At 39.7% G+C, this 19,187-nt stretch overlaps 1 protein-coding gene across 2 annotated transcripts in view; it reads left to right on the top strand.

Moving 5' to 3' along the window:
• Positions 1–19,187, top strand: part of JAG2 (jagged canonical Notch ligand 2) — a 68,449-nt gene that overhangs the window by 16,560 nt on the left and 32,702 nt on the right. For both annotated transcript variants that reach the window (XM_072930492.1, XM_030275125.4), the window contains exons 3-5: positions 9,265–9,319; positions 15,854–16,108; positions 17,079–17,139. In XM_072930492.1, the coding sequence (XP_072786593.1) occupies positions 9,265–9,319; positions 15,854–16,108; positions 17,079–17,139 (371 nt within the window). The remainder of the gene's footprint in view (positions 1–9,264; positions 9,320–15,853; positions 16,109–17,078; positions 17,140–19,187) is intronic.

The following is a 19,187-nucleotide window of genomic DNA, read 5'->3' as shown; positions in this document are numbered from 1 at the left end:
AACAATAAAATTTCCCAGTTAGCAGATTTAGCTCAACTTTACTTTTTTTTGTCTGAATATCATTTGTTGCATTCACTGCAACAAGTACCTGACTGAATAGCATGCATGGGTTGGTGATTTCTGCATTTGTTCTTTTCATGTGACATTTCAGTGTTGCAGAAAGGAGAACCTTGATTAGATTTTTCAATTATGTCTTCTGTCATGGTTTTCAAAGAGGAGTTCCGTAATAAAATTACAAATCTGATTTAGCATTGTGCTTTGTTTCTCCTGGCTTCCTTTTGTTCTTCAAACACTGCTTGGTCACAATTTTCATTATCCTGGGATAGATGGTAATGGCTCATGCAGGTGTGCAAGACTCCACAGTGTAATTGTCTAATTAATTTCAGCACTGTCTTGTTTTAATGTCAGCTATCAGAAAAAGTTAAATACTTACTTCAGTACCACACCTGTACTGGAACTGGAGTTCAGGGAATGCAAACAAATGTTCATAGGAGGTCAAGGGCAAGAATATAGAAAACTGCTTGTCATTGTCCCTAGCTTTGCTTTCAATCTGAGCACCTCCAGAAAATAGTTGTGGTTTTGGACTTTCTGAAGTATTTGTGCCAGTTTGCCCTTGGGCCCACAAAACTCTTAAAACTACTTTTCCCTTGGGCCACCTGTGTAGCGTTTTGCCAAGTTCTGCCTAAAATGCCATCTTCTCTGGCTTCATTTCTTCTGGCCATGATTCCTCTTAGCTCCCTTTCTTTCCTTTTGAGTTCTTGTCAAGACAATGGAAATAGCTGCTCTATTCCTGACCCATCCCCAGGGCCTGTTGCAGCATTTAGGCTTCTGTCACATACTCCTGTTGTATCTTTTCCAGGCTGAGGAGTTTTGGCCAATTCTTTCATTTCTATCATGGAAATAACTTGATTCTTTGTTCCTTCTTGTTGCATTTCTCCGGACCTTTGATTTCTGCAGTCCCCCTCCTGGAAGATTTTTGTTTTTCTCTGACTTCTTTTCCTATCCAGGATGCTCTTTACAACAGACTTCTAAATATTAAGTAGTCAAGACACGGGTAAGAGTGGGAGGCAGATCTCTTACTGTGATCAAAGAACTTGAGTTTGTGAAGGGAACTTGCTTATCTGGGAGAAGCTGGATGGCTTTGGTGGATTGAAGGAGCAGCTGGTTATGGTTATCAGAAGATCTATTTAGTGAAACCTTGCTTATCAGTACACATTTGCACAGAAGAACAAGGTCACAGGTGTCATTAACCCAGGGCTGTGATGGGCTCTGTGAAAATCAGTTTACATTCAACAAGGTTGGAAGTTAAAATGACATTTGCAATGCTGTACTTCTACTACACAGAATTGAACAAAGAATTCTGAAGGATACCATGGAAAGAGAAACAACTAAGGCTAAGAAGTTGTTTAAAGGCCACCCTAGGATGTCATTGTTCTAGTAACTAGAATAAAGTTACTGGTCATTCATCTAAGATGAAATTGATTATTTTTTCATAAGCATTAAGCTTGCTTATTCAGTTGGGAAAGAAATAATCTTTCCTCCTTGATTTATTTATTAGTTTTATAAGCCAATATTTTTGTGGAGACTTGTATCACAGAGTAGGTGCCTAGAAATGCCATAGGCAGAGGGCATTTGCAGTAAAATAGAAGTGTTTCAAGAAAACTGACAGCTTATAGCATGGATTAGTATTAAGCATTGATATTCTTGTTTCTTGCTGGAAAATCTCAAGAAAGGCAAGTTATCATGGGAGTAGCTGAATTTTTACTGATGGGGTTTTTTTTTTGTTCTGAAAGTATATGGAAAACAGATGATTTCTAAGTCAATCCTATGGTGTTTGCTGAAATTTAAGTTGCCACAGTTGGTGGCTCGGACTTCATAGTTGGAACTTAATCTCCCTGAACACAGCAGAGATGTGTACATGCTGGAATCAGGGGAAGGGGGATGGATAGGGTGGGGATGAATAGCAGACAGCTATAAAAAGCAGAGGCAAGCATTACTGCTGTTCCCTTGAACTAGCATTGCTGCTGAGTGTGTAATGGTGAAAGGCACTGCTTGAAAATAGGGAGGGGCTCTTCTAGGAGCTGAGAGAAGTCAGCAGATGAACTTTTCTTCAGGTGAAATCCTCACGTGGCTGCTTCCTGGTCACATCTCCTGCAGGTTTTTTAAATGAAAAGCTAATTACTTGCTCCTGGTGCTGCCAGAACTGTTCCTGGGGTGCCTGTTTCCTTTTTCCTCAGGGATGCTGCTGCCCTGGCTGCAGCAGCTGCCTGACAGGTGCTATCAGAGGTCAGGGCCAGTGCTGAACCAAATGTGCCATCTCTGACTTGCCATTTGTCACAAGGTTGACTTGGCTGAGATATGCTTTGAGTTTCTGTCTAGGGTGCTAAGTTACAAGAAAGTTGTGGAGTCTTTATTCCCATGGTTTAGCTTTTCACATGTAGATGGATCTCCTGAGGGCTCTCACTTTGCTTTTATGTGGTCTGAGGTGACTGTATTAACATCCTGCCTTGAGGAGCTCTAGTCTGTCATGGCATTTTGGGTTTTTGTGAAAATGGGTCTCTGTTTCCTAAAGGCATTAGCTAAAGCTAGTATGTGACTTGAGATGATTTTGAGAACTCCACAGCTGAAATGTTTGCTGTCCCATGACATATAAAGACTACTTCACACTGGGAAGCTCCTGCTGCATTCTGCCACTGCAGGAGGATCAGAGTATCTTCAGACTTTCACCTGAAGATCTTATTACAAATGTGTTCTCTAGCAAGGTATGTCAGGATTCTGGTGGTTTGATCCCCCTGGAGAGAAGCACACTGCTCCTGTTTTGTAAAACACTAGGCATTGCCAAATAGGTGTTGTTATATCCCTTTGAGTTCCTCCTTCAAGTTGTTTTATCTTTCAGATGCATGCAGTTGGTTGTTGATAGGATTCTCCACCTAGTTGCTGGGTAATTTTCTTTAGCCGAAGTGAGTCTCTACCTGGGTGTTCAAATTTGATATATTAACACCAGGACTGACTCTCATTCACCTGTTGTTTTTATTTGTGCTCTTTTTGCAATGAAATTATCTTAATAGTCTAGATTTCCCTCTGCCACCCCCATATGCACACACACATACACACTCCTCCAGCTTAGGTTTTGCTTAGTTTGGTGGAGGAGTGGAATGAGTGTTCAGACTCATGTAGGTGGAGATATCAGCCTGTTGTCTGTTAATCATGGCAAAAAATAGCCCCTCTCACCCCTCCCTGGTTTTGCAGACTTCCTAAGGATTGTCAGGTGGGGCTAATTCACAGAGTTCCCCTCGCACAACAGTCGGCTCCAGAGTTTGTAAACATAATCTTGCTTTTGTGACTGGGCCAAGAGGAGTATAACTTCAGTAATTGCTCTCAAATAGAAAACTTGAACTTGCTCAGCTGCTTTCTGCTATCTGCTGCTGGTGTTTGCAGGACTCTAACCCAGCTTTCTACTCCTAACAAAATGGGGTTGTTTGCCCCTGGTTTCCAAAGGGAAGGCTTTTGTTTAGGAGTCACTATGCTCACTCCTTAAATGAAAAATTAAGATGTAGAGGATGGTCATCTTTATGATTTTGGATGGTGGATGGTCTCTGAATTAAACAGACAAGTTTCTTGCATGCAAGTGGCTGAAATATCCTTCAAGTTTCAGAAGAAGCCCTCTACCCTGTCCCTGTCCCCAGCCCCCATGGTCCCCCGAAATGGGGATGATTTACTCTTTTAATAAAGGTCCCTATTACAACTTTATGATGTCTGTTTCTAAAAGATAAACCTGCAGACTGTCTTGTATTGAACTGTCTTAAACTTGTATTGACTGTGAGGCTTGGATCTTCTCAGAATCTTTCCTTCATTCTTTCCTTATTCACTTTCCCCCTCATATTCATGAGGAAGTTGTATGAACTTGCTGCAGAGTTCCTGGGGAAGGAAATGGAATATGCTTGCCTTGAAGTCAGCTTTTTCCATGGCAAGCAGGCTGCCTGGGGGAGGGGGAGAGGTGCTGAAACAAAAAAAGGGGAGACAAGCCCCAGACCTGTGCTTTTCTCACTTGGCTCAAAGTTTCATATGAAAGCAAGTGTGAGAACTGACTGTGCTGATCAAAACTTAGTGGACTTGGCTGCAAGAAATATTAGTGGTGGCTTGTTCCAGAAGTTACAAAAATTAGCCTGCAGTGAGACTAGTGATGTGCTATCCAGTGTTTGGACTGTTGAAATGTTTGAGTTACAAATGTTTCCTGTGCTTGATTGAGGTTTGAAAAGAAACAGCAATTACTGGAGATGAGACACTACATTTACTGTGTGACTGTAGAACAGGAAGATAAGCTGGGCTTGGGATATGTTTAGTAGCAATACCTTTTCTACTTCATAGCTGATTCTTAAATCATTTTTCTGTGTAGACAATCCAATCAGTCCTTTTATTCATGTGAAATCAATGACTTTTTGTCTGTTAGCATAAAAGTCACAATAGAATGTTATTGATGCAGAAAACTTTTATGTATTGATTTTAGCTCAAGCTTCACCTTTGGCATTTTTCCAAATGTGGGTTGGAGACTCTTTAAGTTCACTAACTGACTGAAAAAGCTGTCATCAGATTGATCATCTCTCTTGGGATGAAAATTCTGACATGACTGGTTTGCCAGAAAAAAACCCTACCTTTTGAATGTTGATTTGCAGATATCAAGGTGATAGTAACAGTTCATGAAAAGACAGTGCCAAACCAATATTACAGGTCTTGTTTCCCCCCTCCCCAGAAAGGAGGTCTCTGGCATAGTTTGGGGAGTGTTTTGTTTAGTGTAAACAGCGAAATAATGCTTTGAAGTTGCTTGTGTCAACACCAATCCTGAGAAAAAAAACACAACTGAGGCAGCATCACCAGGATCAAGAGACTTAATTTGTATCTTTCCAAGCTACTTGGCATATCTGTTTAGTTAACTCCTACGAAGTTGCTCTTGCATAAGCTGTGTTCTGCTGCAGAAGTGCACTGATGCTCTTCTGACTCACAGCCTTTAACATCTTCTGAGTTTTGATTTGACGAGCACAAATGATGATGTTGTGTGTTTAATTCTTTCAAAAAATAAGCCTAATCACCAGAGTCAGTAGAATCAAGTCTGTTTCCAATGCTGTATGTTCCATAGACCCATCCCCACCTCCTCAAATGTGTGCCATGGTCACTTTAACAATATTTTCTAAATGTTTTGCTAGTACTGGTTGAAATGAATAACACATACTACTTCAGAAAGCTTTTTGTATAGATCAGAGCAGACTGGAATATGCATGTCCTGTTGTTCTGTTAGCCTACAGCAAGAGTTATGTACAAGTTAAAGAAGCAGGTGTGGTGGTGTGTGTCTGTATTATGTGTCAGGCTCACGATTTTGGGGCATTCTTAGGATACTTGTGTAGTGTTTTTTGTTAGATTTATGGACAAACTTGAGCATACTTACATCAACAGTCTCTGTGGAGAACATGTTCTTAAATAACTTTTAAGCAAGTCTGTTCATATAAAATATACATTAAAAAGCCAAGACACTGCTGGATGATGTGAGGGGGTTAAATATTTGCTGTATAGATAGTCCTTAGTTTCTGGATGAGAGCTGAATTAATGCAAGTTCCGTTGCTGTTTTCTGTAAGCACAGTTTAAGAAAGATGTCGGGTGTCGATATCTCTGCTATAGATGAGTTACCTGCAGCTGGTGTCAGTGGATGTGTTGGTTGTTCTGTGTTAAGACTTTCTGTGGAAGAGTGCAGATGTGACTAATGTCAGCTGGTGGTAGAGTTTTCATAAAATGAGTGTGGCCAGTGTGAAGCTGAAAATATCCTTTACAATTTATATCCATTAGTGTTATTAAACTTCAGTGTTTACTCTGGTTATTAGGTAAGGTTACACTCAAGGTAAGTGGATGTTAAAATTTCCACTAATAAATAATTTTGGTAGTAAAATGTGTTTCTGATAATTGAGCCATAACTGGGAAGCTCTCAGAGCCACATATTGTGAACATAGTTAGTAACACAGATGCTTTAAGTTTTCAGCTGTTGTTTTACAGTGAAGTGCAAAATTCAAAGACATGGAAGCAGATCTAGTGCAAGACTTGGTACATGTAGTGGGCAAGACTGGGTTTTTTGAGTGAGCGCATTAAGGATCTTTTAAGAAAAGTTGTCTCTTTTGAAGTGAAGTAGTTGCAATGTGATGATCCGTTGCACTACCACAGGGAGAATTCCTCTTTCAAGTTATTGGCCAGCTGGAGATGAGGAAGGGTGACAGGTTGGGTTGGTAAACTTAACTATCTTCTCTAGAGGTAAAATACCCATAAAAATCAGTTTTATGGTTGCATTCTTGGTGTGTCTGTTTGGAGTTGTTAAAGGGTGACTGTGTAACTCAGTAGAGAGCAGAAGTTGCCCAACTGAGAGCTGAAACTGACAGTCCAGTAAATACTCATTTGTCTATCAATACTGTGTAATGTCATTTGATTAACATCTCTAATCTCCTGCAAGTGTGACTCCAAGCCTTCCTGAAAGGTTACACTTCAAATGCTTGTTCATGTGTGAACAGCCGAGTGCCAGCCTGGTCACCCATAAAAGCAGACACAGGGAAGTGAAATGATTTAAAAGTACTTGTCTTGTCTGTGCTGTGTAGGTTCTTTAAACTTCCTACAGGTGGGCTGTGGTTCCTGATGGTGACCAGTGGGAGATGGTTGAAGCAAATGCTGGGGACCAGGCCTGTGGGACCTGGGGCTTGCAGAGCCACGAGGAGGCAGCACGAGCTGCGTGGGCTCCTCCACATTTTGGAGGAGCAGCTCTGCGCCAGAGTCACAGCTGCTCATAATGTACTATTAAGTTTTTATAAGATCGTAAAGTAATATTTTCTGCTACAGAGACTATGCCACTTAGACCACGAAGTTTGCCGCCAGAGCTGTGGGATTTCTTGCTTTAAGCATCTTAAAATGCTTATTTATCTTCATTCACACTGTCCAGCATGATCATGCTGGAACAGTGCATTGCATGGCACTCTTTTCCTTATCATCCTGAGCACAGATACAAATCTGTTTTCAAATGGTATAATTGGAAGGCATAGATGTCTGTTTCCTAGGACACCAAGTCCATCTTATATTTTTTTGCTGCTTTTTGTGGGCAGTCAGATGCAACAGCTGATTTGCAGTAGGAAAGACCAGCCCTTACATAAGTAAATTGATATCTGGAAGCACTTGAGCACTGGTCTATACTTCTAATACAAATCAATGGGACACAGGAAAACTAAAGGATATGTTAGAAACAGAGTAGTTAAAAGTGGAAGATGTGGATAACTTTGGAACTTGCACTGATTGGCAGAATTCTGCCTGGACTAGTTCATAGCTTGATACGGAATAAGGAGATAATGCCATTGCCAGACGATAATGTTAGGGCAGTATTATATAGAACTTATTTTTTTCAACTATTCAGTGTATGGGTGTTTTTTTCAGGTAGCAGGTAGGATTCTACTGTACTCTGAAAAACACTACCTGCATCCCCTCTTCCTGCCTGCATCCCTAAGTGCTGAGACTGGGGAGTGCGGGGAGTTGGAGGGTGAAGCTACTGAAATGCTCTGGTTTGTCTTTAAAAATTGGGTGGAGTTGAGCTGTGCTGTTGTACCTCAGAGATAGAGCCCTTTCCTTTCTCAATTGATCTCTCTCATTGTCCATTTCCAAGGGCAGTACAAACTCAAGTATGTCTCTGTCCAGTATGGTCACTGCTGAGCTCCTTTTTCTTTTCCTTTCTTTAGTCTAATCTGAATAGTCACCACTAAACCTGTTTCTGTTTCAGTAATGTAAAATCATCTTCCCTAGTATATGTCTGAAGCTGAAAACAGAGTAGAAAGACTTATTTTCAAAGGCTGAGTTGTGGTTTGTATGTTAATGTAACTGAGCAGTAGAAAAATAAGCACTCAAGTGCATTTCTGAGTAGAATGATCACTGCTGTAGTCATGGGAGACCTCAAACAGTGAACCCTTCTGCTTGGGGTGCTGCACTGATCCTATTGTTGCTGTTCTGAAATGGGGAGGTTTCAGTGTTATGATCAACCCTCCTTGGTGTGGAGTCGAGGGAGCTATCTCAAAATAAAAACACACATCTCTTGATGTAACAGTAAAATAGTCCTAATGACCTGTGAAAGGTGGCTGAATTCTTACATAATCCTCTTCCAAAGAGGGTCCTTGCAGTTTTTTGGCTGAATGTCCCCATACCCGTGTGAATTTATAGGTCATTAGGCTGTGAACTGTGCACACATTAGGGCTTGGCTCTGCATGAAGATGTGTATAAGAGGACTTCAGGATAGCGGTGCATTAACTCTTTTGTTCTTGATGGTTTTTCCTTGATTTTAAATGTATGTGAGGATCTCAGTGTTACTTGTAGCACTTGGAAACTATCAAAGCTGGATGGTTTGACAACTATTCTAGTTCATTTCAAAGCAGTTAAAATTTACCTGTATGCATAACTTTTTTCTAAATAAGTTTAGTATTTGAATTTCAACATCTGTCCTACATTTTTGATTATAAACCAAGGAAAATGCCTGAAGCCTTGGTTTAGTGAAGTAAAGGCTTCATGTTTTTTCTAAATAATTTAGAAACTGTCTGAAATCATGGGTTCTTTCTTTCCTCAGGGAAACGTACTGTGCCAGGTGTTCTTACTGTAATAATTGTTTCTGCTATGTCTTTTGGAGATCTGTTTTTTATGCTACCCTGTCATGAGAAAGAAGTCTAAATTTTTGATAGCTGCAGGCTGAATTGTGTATTTCTTCTTTAGTTATATTTTTCTGTAAAACAGATCTGGTATAGACTTATCTCTCATGTGCTTTCTAATGGATAGCTTGCATTAGGGGAGGTGGTTCAATTTAAATTTTAAATATCCCAGCTGTTTTCCAAGGTTCAGAACCTCATTTCACTTAAACCTTTTTAGGGCTGCTTCTGAAAAGGATTTCTGTGCCTAAGCAAAGCTGAGAATTAGATGTAGTGGAAGGAGAGCAATAATAATTCAGTCCTCAATGCACGTGTGTGTGTGTGTGCATGGAATGCTTTTGTTTTGCTGGTAGCATGGCTTGTCCCATAGTTTTTAATGCTGTTATATTTCATGCTTTTGAGAAGATGCCTTCAATGGCTTTCACATGACAACAGAGAAGTGAAATTTTCTACTGCTTTCAATTGGCTTTCTTGTAGCAGTAATATCTGCTTATTTCAAATCAGTTTGTCTGGTTATAACAGTTTTTTATTACTGTCTAATTGGTATCTTGTTTTTTTTCAGAGGTCGTTCACGTTAATATTGGAAGCATGGGATTGGGACAATGATACAAAAGCTGGTGAGTATTTATGTAAAGCTTGGAGTTTGTACTTATTCTGTGCTGCATATATGCAAACTGGGGAGGGGAGAAATTGTATCCTGCTGCAATCAGCCATCCCTCCAGATCAGCTCTAGGCAAAGCTGTTGTCTGAGTGAAGGGCACGTACAAATCCAAGAAGTGAGTGTTGGATTAGGAACTGTGAAAAATTATTGCTGTATAGGAAGAAGAATGGGCAGTTGTAAATAAAGGGTGTAATTAACACATGACTCCTGATAATTAGCTCTAAAAAATGTTTACAAATCATGCTAGGCCCTTTATTTTCTTTAAAAAAGGAAGATAATCTGTAGAGCTGCACTTCAAATTCTCCTTAGTCTGCTTGTGATTATGCTATGCAATAATTTCCATAATCATTAAAGCAATTAAACAAATCTTGCTCCCCACAAGGAAAGTGTACTTCATGTTTTTGTTAGTCTAAATCATGGAAAGATCCCTTCTGTTTCTCCTCAAGTATTGGAGTTTACCTTGCATTTTCAGTCTGTAAATGCTAATGTTCTGTGTCAAGGCAGGGTTGTTGATCTGAAGTGAAAGCAACATTATTTTATAAATACTTCAAAATCGTATCAAGGTGCTGATTGCCATCTTTGTAAATGGTTTACAAATATGTCTTAAAATAACCAATGCTTCTGGCTACAAGAAAAAAATGAACCTCAGACTTACATTGTGGTTATTAATGGACTATTTTATTTTGGTTGGGATCAATGTAGAGGAAGGTAAGTGTCTGAATATTGAGATAGTGAAGAGGTTACATACATCCAAAATCATCACCAGATTCTGTATCAGTAATGCTGAGCTTTTATTTAAATGCTACCTGAACCCTTCTTCTGTTACAGTTAAGCTTTTCTTGTTTACAGCTGCTTTAGCCTTTTTCTATTGGTTATGTTTTCTTTACACCTCTGATTAGTGTTGCTGCAACCCTTCATTTGAGTTTGTTCACAGCCTTCTTGAATGGCACTTCCTAAAGCTGGGCATGGTATTCAAAATGAGATCTCGTGGGCTGAGCAGAGTAAGCCCAAATCTTGAATAAGTTTACCTACCCTACATAGTAACAGATTGGAGGAATCCTCTTGAATGCTTTGTTTAAAATATACTATGTGATGTTAATTAATTTAAATGGTTTCCAGCTTGGGAATAATTTATTTAGGGGCAGCTAGTACAGCAAATATTAGAATACTCATGTCATTGTTACAGAGGGCAAATCAACTCATGAGATGTTGTAGAAAGGACTGAATATGAAGAGGCAGCCTATCCTGTAAATCATCTGTATGCATTCAAGTGATGGATTTAATTTTTTAATTAGCTTCTTAACAAATAATAGTATTGTAACTTTCTGTTTATTTCTTAGAATTTGCATAATCCTCTTGCAAATCTGTAGCTTTAAGCCCCAGATTTCTTTTGAATACACTTGATAAGAGAACAGTCGTCTCAGACTTGCGTTGGGTCTTTGTTATGCTTTTTACTTTAACAAGCTCTAACAAATCTCTTTACTTGCATTCTTCTTTTTTCCCTGAACTTCAGGCCAACAGGATGTGTAGAGTGTTTTCTGGAGGCCCAGTGTGCCATCTCCTTAAATTAACAGTTTCTATGAACTGTGGGAGAGTGTGTAAGTGTCAGATTACAGTTTAGCTCTATGAAAAACTGCTGATGGAAAGTGAACTTCCCTTTAATTTAGGCTGCCAGAGAGAGGTACTGCAAAGTTGTATTGCAGCTGAAAGCTTGAAGGCTTGTCAGGTGAATTTAGGAAGGCTTTCTTGGCCTGTAATTTGGCAGAAGACTAGCTAAGTGCTTGTCTTGGTTAAATGTTTCTGTAATCTGTTTTCTGATGCTGTGATAGAGATGTGTTGCTTTGCTGTGTTTCAATTTAGATTTGCATATAAAATTCCTAGGAAAAATTTCTTAATGCTGAAGGGTTTGTTTTTTTTTTTGAGGAATCTTGGCAGTGAGTCTTCCAGTAGGCTTTGCCTTGTGAATCTGTCGAGACACAAAGATGCTTCAATTCAAAGATATATTTGCAAGCACCACTGAACTGCCAAACAGGCACAGATCAGTAAAAATTCACATGTTAGAGAAGAGGAAAGGGAATACAGCAGCTTCTGCAGAGAAAAGACAGTATCTGGTCCTGGAGGGGTGAAGTGAATGTTTGTGAAAAGCGTAACTCCCTGTCAATCCTGAGCGCTGTGCTGATCTGAGGATCAGATTACATGTAGCTTCTGTTGCTACTGTAAGATAGATTAATCAAAGTAATTGCCAGAGTCTGTTTATAAGCTGATTAATTAGTTCTAGAGTCAGGTTTTGCTTTCCTTTAATGGGGAAATATAATGGGGATGAATAAGGCTCAAAGTTAAATGTGTAGGGTCTGTGTTCCAGTTTGGACTCTGAAGTGGGTATTAAAAACAAAAACAATAGCAACAACAAAAATAAACAACAAAACAACAAGCAAACAAAAAATCTCCCCTAAAACCTAGAAAGAGAGGCTTCCAGTGAACAACTTGAAGGTTCTAGAACATTTGTCATTGTTCCCTCCCTCTGAGTCCAAGCATCTGCATTCTTCTTGCACTCAGTGAAGGCAGGGGGACTCAGAGCTGCCCTGTGAAGAGCTATCTCAAGAGCAAGTCTGCCACAGCAAATGTTTCCCCTGTACAAATTCTTAGAGGGTCTTTCACCCCCAGTTCCTGAGCTGCTGGTGTGTTTTTCTCCTCCTGTGTGCAGCAGAGTTGACTCAGGGGTAAGCTTGTGGCAGTGTAGTGTTACCTCTTGTTTGCTTTGGGAGGGTGGAAGAGGGGGAGAGGAAACTGGCTTAGATACAAAATCACTGCAAAGGGCCTGCTTGCTGTCATCTGTCACAGCAGTTCCACTTTCCAGGTAAGTCACTTGACTTGGCAGACCAGCAGAGCTCTTGGCAGTGCCCAGCCCTGCCTTGACAAAGCTGGCTGGCATCTTCACGTGTGTAATAGTAACTTTCCATTTGACTCTGTGTCTACTGCAGGCATGCAGTGGTTGCTTTCCTGACTCCCATTAATCTGTAGGAGACTCATCTGTCCATAGTGCTCAAAAACATGCTGAAGAGAATGTGCTTCCTGAGATAGGCACCTCCTGCTCCTTTGGGTTTGTAGTTCTTGTGATGTCGCTGTGTTCCCTTACAAACAACTGCCGGCATCACCTTTTGTACAGCCCTGTTGGCTTGTTGGGAACGCCTGACCTCTGCAAAGGGTCAGGGTGCTGATGGGCAGTGTTCTTATTTGTATATTGCACAGTTAAATACGCTTCAGATAAGGCTTTCTCTTCCAAAAATCAGATATTCTGGGAACATTAAATAAATAGCTTTTAGGCATCATCTCCTTTTATGCAAACCTCTGTACCACTATCTGCTTTTCTAGAGAGGCTTGTAGAAAATCTGTTAATCAAGGAAATTCCTTGGGGGCTGTTTGTGTGTATGTCAGTTTGAGTCATGAATGATGTTTTTTTGACCAATAACCAGAGAAATTCAGTTGTGCCTTTACTGAGAGCTAAAAGTAATAAGTGTGAACCCCTAAGGTGAACTTCTATGGCAAAGTCAGATGCAGGGAGCGAACTTGTCTCATCAAAACAGTTAGGTGAGAGAGGCTGAATATCTTCAGACACGTTTTGTTATTGTGGGGGAGGAAGGAGAAACCTTGACAAACATGTTTCTCCCTGTGTTTACAGATCTCTCTAGAAGATGCACCTTCTACCTAGGATGAGTGTTATATTTGAAGTTAAACAGAACTCTCATACTTACTCTGCTATCTCAGAATTTAGTATTAGAGATGAAATGGCTTTTGTGGCTCAGGGTAGATTATTTGGCTAGCTTATTTAGGTTGTTAAGCCCTACTTATACTGATACAAACTTAAGGAAAAACCCTTCAAGACTCTGAATACATTCCTTTTCAGAGGAGCTTGTGAAGATAAAGTTTGAGTGTTCAAGAAGATAAAAAGAGCACTCTTGGGTCATTTCCCCTGTTCTTGACCCCTGATATCAAGAGGTCTGTTCTGCATAGGTATATTTGCAGTAGCTGTAATGCTTGTTCCAGTTAACTGGATCTGATTAATCTCCATTAGCCTGAAGATGCCTGATAAGAATTTTATTATATGAGCCACTCCTTTAATCTCAGGACCTGTTCCTCAGTCCATCTGATGCACTTTGAGGAAATGCTTTCACAGCAGTGGCTGCTGCAGCTGTTTATAAGGAGCCTATATTGCTTTTATAGCAGGAAAGCAGCTCTGTAATGTATATTTGCTATTTGTTCAATTTTCCTTGACCATCCAGTGATTCAGCATGTTTGTCTTTATAGTTTTTCAATAGTCAGTGGAAGAAAATAAGATGATTAAAGGATGCTGAGATCTGCCCAGGGAAGTGGTAGTGTCTCCATCCCTAGAGATATTTGAAAGACGTAGATGTGGCACTTGGGGACATGGTTTAGTGGTGGCCTTGGCAGCGCTGGCTTAATTGTTGGGCTTTGATGACCTTAAATGTCTTTTCCAAACTAAAAAAATTCTGTGTGGTGACTGGTGTGATAAATATCCTGTTGGTCAAAAATAAAATGCAGGCAGCCTTTTCTATCTTGCACATGCAGGATGACAGAGCAGTTTATGCACAGGAATGAGAGTTAAAGAAGAGGGATAGGCTTCAATGTGTCTTGGCCAGACATAAAATATTTTTATGCGGTCTAGTCCAAGCAAGTATGACGTACAGCTTATACATGGCAATACCACTTTTAATAATAAAGCAGAGAGATACTGGGAGGTCTTAAAAATCAGAGTACCTTACTTAAAATGGATTCTTTTTAAGTTCAGTATTTTTTAATTTCAAGAGGAAACATTTTTATAGAGGCAAGCTTGAAAAAGATGCCAAAAGAGCATGATACTTTGGAGAGCCTGATAACTATTCTTTTCTTTAATATTGGAGTGGCTGAAAACACTTTGCTATGAGATGCACCAGATTCCTCTGGACTGTCAATAATGTTCTGGTTGAGAAACAGTCACTCCTTGGGTTTTGTTTTCTAAACATATGAGGTATGAGGTTAATGAGTTCTAGAAACCAACTGGGTAGGTAAAATGCATTTGCTAAAGGTGGTAGCTTAGTATTGCTTGCTGCCAGTTTAGCATGTTCTATATTATTAATAATTTGAACTTCAGGCTTTATCTCACTATCATCTCAGCCTCTTGCTGTGTGCAAGTCTTTGGTTATGCATTTCTTTTAACATATACTTTACAGAATCTTTATTTAAAGAAAATGGGTGCTGAAGCTCTGAGCTGGCAATGTTATAGCTATTTCATAAATATGTATGAAATAATTATGTTCAAGTGAAGGTTCTGTACCTTTTTTCATCCTTAAATAGTGTTTGTAGTTACAGAGATGCAACTTGCAGTCACCTAGAAAACCTGTACAGCAGGTTGGTACCAGATTAGAATGGTGAACCCATTAGAAAACTCTTGCCACTGGGCTTGCTAACTGTCTGCCCTTACCCTTGCCCTACTGAGCTTTGCTTATTCTCAGTATTTGCTGAAGAAATTGTTTATTTTCATTGTACTGGCTATAATTGTTTCACCTCTTGGTATTGAAGCTTCTATACAAAGAATTACATGGATAAAGATAAAAAATGGGTATTTATGTAAATGAAAATACTTTGTGTTGGCAGTTTCAATAATTTTACAGCCCAGAATCCTTTTGTTCCCTGGGATGTGAAATTCTTTGTGCAGGTTTGGCCTCAGTGACTGGAACCTGGCAGTAGCAGAGCTGCTGTTTTCCATGGGGACAAGGCAGGATGCTCACAGAGTGTGCTGTAACAGGGATCACAGTTATCAGGAGTTTCACTGGGGATGAGGATAAGGAGGATACAGAGCTGAGAATGGCCCTTGACAATCCTGGGTTCACTTGTTTATTTCTACTCAAAATGTCAAGCACTAGCAGTGTAGTGTTCTATGGAATGGTTGTTAAAGTTGTTTCACCTTTATTTTAGGGTGTATAATAAAATGGAAACAGGCTAGTAATGTATATAATGCAAGCCTCCAGGAGCATTCACTATTGCTCAGTAATTTGCAGCAAATTGAATATATTGTTTTGCTTTATTTTTAAAATTAAACTCGAAGCAGAGAACTTTATCTCAGCTATGAAATTATGCAGATCTTGCAATTTTATAAGAACAAAAAGGAGGCAAGAAGAGCCTCAGATCAAGATAAAGCTGCTAGTTGTCAGCATGTGGGTGTGGTATGTTTGGCTGCCTTGAAAAATAAGCTATTTCCTATGGATTATGTTCCAGGGTTTTTTAATATTTCCTTTGGGACACTTTTTTAAATTGGCTTTCCTGTAATGAACTTTGCAAGGCAAAGGAAAATTCAGTTATACAGTAGATCTTTATCATCTTAACATTTTCTTGGTTTTCCCTTAACCAGTTGAGTACTTCTGATTGGATTCCGTATGTCCTTGTGTGCTATCAAACTTTAACCCCTGTTGAATTTGCCTTTCTTTCCAAAAAGGTGAAAACTCGTTGATAGAGCGAGTGGCACATGCTGGCATGATCAACCCAGAAGATCGATGGAAGACACTACAAATTAATGGTCCTGTTGCCCACTTTGAAGTGCAAATAAGGGTGAAATGTGATGAAAATTACTACAGTGCTCTGTGCAACAAGTTCTGTGGCCCTCGAGATGACTTTGTTGGTCACTACACATGTGATCAAAATGGAAACAAAGCCTGCATGGAAGGTTGGATGGGAGAAGAATGCAAACAAGGTAGTATGTTTTCTTTGTCTTGGATTAGCCCTGGTATATGTAGAAGAGGTGTAAACTGCACTAGGTATTTCTGTGGTGTCAGTGCAATAGCATATTGATTTTAGGGCTTAGAGGCTTTGTCCTTTCAATGCAAATATTTAAATAAAACATGCTCAGTGAAAAGTGGAGCACCGGGTGCAGTGTTGCTTCTGGTGTGTGCTGTGGACATACCCAAACAAATCGAGTGTTCATCTTTTACTAATTGACTTTATTCAATGATGGTGTTCCTTCAAAGCAAAATGATGCATTGCATCTGTTAATGTAAGATGTTATTGAAGTGATATCATCACTTACACAGTAGACTTCAGTCCTGTAAAAATGCACCCATAACACTGTTTCTACAAATGAAACAGTTTTAAGTGTAATGTGTGCAAAGCTGAAAGCTTTCTGATAGCTCCTAATGGGAATAGAAATTCAAGTGTAGTCATGTCTTTTAATGTACTACTCAATCAAATCTCTCTGCATTTTACCTTCAGTAATTAGTGCTAAAATTATTTTGCATACTCTTCTTTCTGCTGAAGGCTTTTTAGTTTTGTTTTCTGTTCCTTTTCAGTAAAAAGTTTGTTAATGATGGGGAGGACCTTTTTTACAGCTTACACCGGGTCATGTATCACTTAAAGTTTGGTCACTTAAAGTTTGGGATTTCCAGAATAATGCCAGTCTTATACCAGGTTTTAAAAACAACTGTCTTTCATAAAAGTTTGAGTGCTGACACTCCTGCTGCAAAGCTTTTTGGCTGTAATGGTGCTGTGTTATGTGAAATAAGTGTCTGGAAGGAACAGCTATTGGAACATGGCGGAAGGCAATGTACTTTGCACAGATAACAGACAGGCTGTATGGCAGGAGCCCTGCCTGAAGAGTTCCAGATTGCTGCTGTGCCAGTGGATACCTGGCTGCCCAGACTGATGCCCAAATCTTTTTGTGTCTACAGCTGTGTGTAAACAAGGATGTAATTTGCTCCATGGGGGCTGCAGTGTACCTGGGGAATGCAAGTAAGTCTGCATGCTTGAGTATCTTATGTTTTGGGGGGGAAGCACTGATCTCTCAAGTGTCCTCCATGTATATTGCTACTTTTCAATATGTCTACTTTAAAATTTTGTGCAAGAACATGGATGGAAATGGATTTGAAGTAGGTGTCATATGTGTAAGAACTGCATATATTCTGAACTGTTTTGTGATGCTATGGTATTTTTGCCTATATATGACTAAACAGCTTTGCTTAATGTAGTTCAAAACTGTGCCTTTATCAAATTAGAAAAATCAATATTTTTGTTATGATTATTTTCAAAATTTTTAGGAGTTTTAATCTCTATATATTTGTTTCTCTCAAATGGAAAGGGAAAGCTTGCTCTTTGGACTGTTAGATGAGGAAATGCTCACACTCCTAGAGCATTCAGTATACATTTTGATCACCAAAATATAGTAAATGTTGCTGTTCCAAGAACAAAAACGTTTTGGTAATAATAGAGATACAGTAGCAACCCCAGCCTAAACTTTCTACCCCAGGTAAATTTTTTTGGTCTCTGAATATGAGAGAACTAAGTGAAATGTTCCCTTAACTTTGTGATGCAGCTTAAGTAGACTGTGATAGCGAGGGCAGTTGATTGTTTTCCTGTAAAGGTTCAGGCATTCAATGTAGTAGGTCAAGGGGAAGTGAGTGTTATTTTTACACTGTCTGTTGAAGAGGTGGGACAGGTCCACTTGCAAGTTTGGGATCCTGTGTAAATTGTTGAGTTTATCTGTGGTCAGAGTGGTATGTACCATTGTAAGGGTGGATTCACACGGTGCTTCCTTATTGAGCTGTGTTGAACCTGTTTGATTGGAATGATGTGAAACTGAGCTGTGGTTGCCAGAACCCCTGAGAGCTGACAAATACCACTTTGGGACAAGCTGTGACAGTTTAAGGCAATTGGCTTCATCCTTCTGACTACTACAGCCTCCACAGAAGTGGCAGAAATGGGGTGCAGATAGTCCAGCTTAGCTGGGTTTAGACTTAAACTGGGGTTGAGATGCCAGTTCATGAGCTGTGGTAGGTGACCTGCAGACAAGTCCCATCTTGCTGCAGTCACATGTTTTTAACATTGAGGGATGGCAGATAACAAGGCAAACCTTAAATCATTGCAGCACAAAGTGGTTTCTTCCTGCCCTGAAACTTCCATCAGATGCTGCTGACTTCATGGAAGGTTTGTTGTGTTGTAGCCCTCTGGTGTCAAGTGCAGCGCTTCAGTTTGTGTGGGGTTTCACTTCTCAAGCTATATAAAAGATTTTTTTTTTAAGGAGGATGTTAAATGATGGCTTCCTTTTTGTGTAAAAACACTTTATATATAAAGTTAGTTGTGATTTTTCTATATCACTAAGTATCTTCCTTGTGATTTCAAATATTGGGTGCTCCTACTACTGTTGGACATTTCTTGTTACAAATAGAGATTGTGGTTGAGAGCTGGGCCAGTATCATTTCTGCCTGAAGAAGAAACACTCCTTCCCTTGAGCCTTACAAGAATGCATTTGTTCCCTTTGAGAGCCTGTTTTAATGAATTTTGATCCATCTAAGGGTTTCTAGTGTCCTGTAGGTATCAAAGTAGCATCCTAGGAGTCTGTGAATATCTGCTTTTTGAATGCAAGAAGTCTTTGACTAAATATGTAAAAGAAACAGATTTAAACAAATACAAAGCAGTACCTTTGGTTTTTGTTTTTTTTTTTTTTTTAGATGGGGGTGGGTGGGTGCAAGGGGTTGGTGTGGTTTCTTTTTCAACTTCCATTTCTCTGTGATACCAGCTGTATCTGAGAAGGCAGAAGCTGGAGAGGAAGAGGTAGGTTTCAAGAAGGGAATATAAAATCTCTGAAGCTGAGAGGCTGGGTGCTGTTACCTTTTCAAGGTGGCTGTCAATAGGTGCCTCACATGGCAAAGCCTTTCCTTGCAGCCCGGAGTTGATGAGAAGAAGCATCTGGGGTTATAAATCCAGGTGTTCTCTTGCAACCTGCCCAGCTAAACTGAACTCACAAAGATTAGCCCTGAGTCTGCTGAAGAACTCTGTCCAGG

Source organism: Taeniopygia guttata, chromosome 5 (assembly GCF_048771995.1).
Source record: "Taeniopygia guttata chromosome 5, bTaeGut7.mat, whole genome shotgun sequence".
NCBI classification, from domain to species: Eukaryota; Metazoa; Chordata; class Aves; order Passeriformes; family Estrildidae; genus Taeniopygia; species Taeniopygia guttata.
Note: the sequence above shows the minus strand (reverse complement) of the source record. Positions and strands in the feature narration are given on the sequence as shown.